The sequence below is a fragment of the Pseudochaenichthys georgianus genome, chromosome 14, assembly GCF_902827115.2.
Source record: "Pseudochaenichthys georgianus chromosome 14, fPseGeo1.2, whole genome shotgun sequence".
Lineage (NCBI taxonomy): Eukaryota > Metazoa > Chordata > Actinopteri > Perciformes > Channichthyidae > Pseudochaenichthys > Pseudochaenichthys georgianus.
In genome coordinates this window covers 27,714,658-27,720,627 of record NC_047516.1, presented here as the reverse complement: position 1 = coordinate 27,720,627, position 5,970 = coordinate 27,714,658, and the positions used below count along the sequence as shown (strand labels likewise).

Sequence of the window (5,970 nt, the reverse complement as noted above, 5' to 3'; positions counted from 1 at the left end):
TTTTTCTTTGGTCAAAACAACATGGTTCCCCCCTGTAATGGCAATGTGAACAAGCAGCGCTCACCTCTGAAACGATGAATAGTGTGATATTATCTGAAATATAACAGTAACAGTGACTGAAGCTCCATGGCGCTCAGATTGTGCTCGCGGGTTCTTAGAGACTCCTCCCTCGTCTCGAGATTGCTCCTCGGGACTACTCGACAGGAAAGTGCGACATGGTTCCTAACAGCCGGTTAGTCCAAAACAAGGCTTTCTGCTGCTCTTTTATTTGTATTTTTCTTGCAATGAAAGTATTAGGGTGTTAGTTAAGCATGGTGTATTTAGAATATCAGCCTATAGGCGTACTGTGACGTTTATATATAGCAGGGCGACCCAATAAATCAGGCATCTCTTAGCTCTGCTGAGGCACAGGCTTCTTTTTCCATCAATAACACCTGTTTCATCCGAGGAGACGTTTCATTAACAGGGTACAGGTAGAATGCATGACAATAATGACAGCATAGGTGAACAATGTGTGATTTTCCATTTCAGGGATATACTTTTACAACTGTGACTTCCATGTATGTGCAAAATGCTTCATGAGTCTGACAGGCAGCATTTAAACTCCCCTGCATTCAAAATATGTTTTACACATTGTTACTCTGTTAACATTTAATTTTTATAAAAAATACATTTGGTAAGTTTATCACAAGTCTTCAGGGACCATATTGACAACAATTTGGAAGATGTAAGCAAAAGGAAAATTAATTGAACATTTATTATAATTTTCGATTAATTTGTTGATTATTGTTTAGATTAATGAATTCATTATTTGGTCTAATAAATGTCATAATAGTTAAAAATGTCCATATCAGTTTCTGAAAGTCCAAGTATGATACATTTCTCGCTTTTTGTGGGACCAAAACCCAAATCAATTCATGTTAATATGCCATAAAGCAGTAAAAAACAGCACATTTTCCAATCACAAAAGGATGAAATAAACATTTTCTGCCACATAGAAAATTGCTTTAAAAAATAAAACGATTATCAAAAGCTATTCTGTATAACTCTGTCCTACATCCAGACTTGCATGAAGGCATGCCATTATTTCTAAACTCAATCTGATTGGGTTCTGTAATTACTTTTTATGAACACATTTACGAACGCATCGTTATACTGTGCCATAATAGCACCCAAGGGCTTATTATGAAGGAGTAACCTTGCAGCCTTGCTGGCAGAGAAGTGATGGAAATGTTTTTATGTGTTCACAGGAAGCAGCAGAGGACGGAGGAATGGATTTATCTTCACTCCTGCTTGTTTTATTACATCAGATGCATTTCTCAACAGACTGATGAAAGGCAAAGCAGTGGAGGCAGACGGCAGTTCTTATCGCCTGCCAGTATCAGTTCTAACAGACGGCGGTAATCAGAGATTTACATCCCTGAACTTATCTGATAAACTCCTGCTGACGCCATTCTGTCGCAAATCCAAAGTTATAAATCCCTTCTTTGTTTCTCTAATGATTTATTTTGTGTGTTTTCAGCTGAACAATTATCCTTGTTAATGAGACATCCAGATCAGCCTGAAAATGCAAAGGTTTTGAAAGTGGCCCTCATAGGGGCCCCCAATGCTGGGAAGTCCACATTGTCCAATCAGCTCCTTGGAAGAAAGGTATGTGTCTTTTAAAACATGTACATTGATATTCATCTGAAGGAGGTGTTCAATGTCTAAAGTCAGTAATCATTTCTTTAAGGTGTTTGCCGTGTCCAAGAAAGTACACACTACACGGTCACGGGCCGTGGGCGTCCTGACGGAGGAGGACACACAGATAGTAAGACCTTCCTCATGTCTCTATTGTTATATTTAATGCCATTCTAAAAACCAAACATTAACCCATTTGTGTATTATTTTGTAGATCTTACTGGACACTCCTGGTCTCACTACTTTATCAAAGGTCAAAAGGTGCTTTGTTATTTTATTTATATCTTTAAAGTCTGTAATCTACATCCAGTTGTATCATAAAATGTAATATGATTGGCTGCTTTGTTTCCACAGACATAATCTGGAGAAGGCATTGCTTGAGGATCCCTGGAACACGGTTAAAGAAGCAGACATAGGTATGATGTAAATGAACTCTGAACCTTTTTATAAGTCGGACCTGAGGTGCACCTTTCTTTATGATTCCATCATTTATCAAAGTTACCATTTAAGAATAAAAAACAGTGCTGAGTTCCAAGTGTTTGTTATTGTGTCTGTTTTCCAGTGGTGGTGTTGGTGGATGTGTCCGACCGCTGGATGTGCGGCAGGCTCGACTTCGAGGTGCTCAAATGCCTGGCCCAGCACACTGACATCCCTGCAATCCTGGTGCTCAATAAGGTACTCTTCCACAGAATGACACAGTCATTACAAGCCTATTAAATGCAGCTAAAGTAATACATATTGACAGCAAGTCATGGATATAGTTAATTGATTACGGATTGTTCTTTTCAAAGGGCTAAATTAAACATTTGGTCACCGTATCTTTCAACCCCCAGTGCAACTTACTGATGTGTTGTAATAGTATTGTTATAGTAATAATACAATAGAGGCTCTATGACATACAGGAAGAAGATACTGTACTTTGGATGCATGGGTAATACTTGGGTAGAATTAGGATCAGTTGACTAGAATATAGAATATAGAATATCACCAGACTTTCCTTGCCAACATCCCAGAACATTCAAATGAATGTTAACCTGCACTGAGGAGTCTTCCTGATGTCTTCACTGATGCCCCCATGTGTCTCAGGTGGACCTGTTGAAGACTAAGGACCGGCTGCTGGACATCACAGCAGAGCTGACATGTGGAGTGGTGAACGGACGCAAGCTGCGGGTCAGGACAGTGATCAAGCCTCCGAAGGCTGAAAAGAGGTCCGAGAGGCAGCCAGAGCCATCGCCCGACGAGGACCCCGCGGGGCTGGAAGGAGACGCTGATCCCAGCTCTGCTCTGAGCAGAGAGCAGCTGAAGGCTCTGAGGAGTCAGCAGGGCTGGGCTCACTTCAAGGACGTCTTCATGCTGTCTTCTGTGGACAAAGAGGACGTTGACACACTGAAGGTACACATTCTACTATGGCAGGTTAAACAGTGATATCCCAGGCAGGCCCGTCTGGAGGACAGGATGCATGTTGTGTCATAAATGATTGTATTGTTACACTTTATAAAGATATAAGTTCACCATCAGCAGCAAAACCCTTATAATATCATATTAATACACCACTGTATATATTGGAGTACAATGTGCACATTTTTACTTCTTATTTCTTTCTTAATTTATTCTTTTTATTTGATTTTTTATCGGATATTTTACTTATTTCTCTGTATGTTTTATATAAATTTCCTTAATTTATTTAAGTTTTTTATTGCACATTCTTCTTTTTTACTTACATATTTGTTTGTATTTTAATTTATTTTATTTAATCCTTTATTTGACATTTTACTTTAACTACTTTTGTTTAAGGTAATATCTTTTTCCTTTTCTTTACTGATAATAACCATGCTTTTATCTGGATGTTGTAGAACTACTTTATGGTTGCGGCTAAGCCCGGCTCGTGGCAGTACCACAGTGAAGTCCTGACCGACCAGACTCCAGAGCAGATCTGCACCAACACCATCAGAGAGAAGCTTCTGGAGAATCTGCCACAGGAAGTGCCCTACTCCATCACACAGGTGAACCAGTTTACCGATAGATAGACAGAGATCTGACTACACCATCACATCTCCCTGCACTGATCCTGGGGATCCTGGCCATTTCACACTTTGGGATTATTTTCATTGTTTGTCGTCAGCTACTGTACAATTTCTCAATTTACAATTGTCAATACTTTTTGTGGGGTTTTCCCTTTTCTGTAGTGTGTCTCTCCCCCTCCCCCTCCTAAAACAGTGACACCACTGTGTAACACTCGCGCTGCTATTGGCCAGTGCACCAACATATTGTATGTGATTAGGTAAGAGGTGGGACATCTTTACCAATCACAACAGATCCAGCCAGCTAACCAATCAGAGCAGACTGGGCTCTGGTTTCAGACAGAGGGGGAAAAGAGGTGCTGTGAGAAAAATAAAGAGCTTTTTGAACATTAAAGCATGGACACATGTCACAGTAGAGGTACAAATATGAACCTGAAGAAAATCACAATATGTCCTCTACAATATTTCAATCTTTCTCTTTCAGTCTATTGAACTCTGGGACGACGGAGAAAATGGAGAGCTGGATATTTCTGTGAAACTTTATACCAAGAAAGACACTCACATGGTACGTGCTCTCCACACATTTCTTGGTTTCGAAGATGGGAAGTATCTCTTGTGCTTTAACACATCATTAAAAACTATGTATAGATGCATATTGAAAGTATTGATTACGTTTAGCATACATTTTATTTGACTTGGCTTTAAAAGGCAAATGACACAAGCTGGCAAATAAATGTCAGGTGTAAAATGAATAAGGTAGAAAAAACAATTTTAAGATGCCTGGCTTGTTTCAGGCACAGGCAAATGAAATCTTTTGCTTCACCTGCATCCTCTCTGATGGCCTCTGATTTGATTTGGCCTTCATTCTCCGTGTGTTTTTATCTTGTAAATATTTGAGCAGCCTTTCAAACCATACATATTTGATGTGAGGAATATTTGAAGCTACATCTGCCGTGCTGAAATGTTTCAAGGCTAGTGACCTTTAAGAAGACTGACTCAGACCTTTCCTCAGCTCTTCCATTCAACACAGGAAGGACTTTCACAAATGTACAACTCACAGGGACGAGTCAACAAAGGGATCGAAAGATAATTTATTTTATGAATATCTCCTGAGAGAAGGCTATCTTGTCACGCTTTCTTTAAATGAATATTAAATATATATGTTGGAGGTCACTGCAGTCTTTTAGAATGCTTCAGGGTGAAACGGGTTATGGCTATTTTATAGAAACTGCATAAAAAAAGAACAGCTGTATCTGTTTGAACCTAATGTTCTTTTTCTTGGTAAATCTTCAGATATCATTAAACTATTTTCCACAGGGTCCTTTTTTTATTTGTGTCTTTCAAACCTGCATTACTGACAGATACACAATATGTTCCGCGCCCTGACACGGCTGTGCTTCTTCTCTCCACAGCGGATGGTGATCGGGGCCGGGGGCCAGATGGTGGGCCGCATGGCTCGGGAGGCCGGAGAGGACCTGAGCCGAGTCTTCCTGAGAGACGTGAGGCTGAAGCTCTCTGCCAAGCTGAAGGTCTGAGGCGGGTGGAAGCACTTTGATGAAACCGATCCTGCTGGGTTTAAGATCCCTCTTGGCTACGGACATGAAAAGAGGAACTGAAGAGAGGACTCTGCTCATGAGTGGAGCTGTATGAAGACATGGACCTGTTTGAAGGAGAGAAAGAGGACTGTTGAAGTTGCATCTTCTGTCTACCTGCATCAGCAGCAACCTTTCATGCAGTCTCAGAAGATACTATTAAAGCTTTGTACCCTCTAAGTTGCTGTTATTATGCTGGTAGAAAACTAAGGGGTGCCTTTACTATCTTTAGAGACATTCAACACATCATCGGTAAAGTGCCATTTAAGGACTACTACACCCACAAAATAATCATTTGTATATCAGTTACTCACCCCGTTACCTTGACGAAAGAAGTCTGGATGAAGTAAATGAAATAGGTTCTGTGTTTGAGAAAAGCAGAACTATATTAAAACCCCCCTAATTTAATAATCCAAGTTCTAATTCTAAAGTTTAAAACACTGTGTGACACAATGTGGACGTCTATGAAAAAGGTCATCAATTCATCGAGGCTTTTCTCTGTTTCTTCATTCTAGGTTCAGACAACGGGGTGAGTCATTGATACACACATGAGGATCTGTGAAGGTAGAATTGTTGGCACTTATTTAGCAAAGATGTATTTGAGGCAGCGAAACATGACACAGACTCTCATCAGATGGATGGTTTGACACGAGCCTGACAGGGCGTTCATGGCTGAG

General features: G+C 40.2%; 1 protein-coding gene across 1 annotated transcript; it reads left to right on the top strand.

Annotated features, from left to right (window-relative positions):
• Positions 1-5,473, top strand: eral1 (Era-like 12S mitochondrial rRNA chaperone 1). Its single transcript, XM_034099739.2, has 11 exons — positions 1-232; positions 1,251-1,400; positions 1,523-1,650; positions 1,733-1,810; positions 1,895-1,941; positions 2,035-2,096; positions 2,243-2,355; positions 2,767-3,072; positions 3,534-3,683; positions 4,186-4,266; positions 5,114-5,473. The coding sequence occupies exons 1-11, from the start codon at positions 127-129 to the stop codon at positions 5,234-5,236; spliced, it is 1,344 nt and encodes a 447-aa protein (XP_033955630.1). The 5' UTR covers positions 1-126; the 3' UTR covers positions 5,237-5,473.
• The last annotated feature ends 497 nt before the right edge of the window (positions 5,474-5,970 follow it).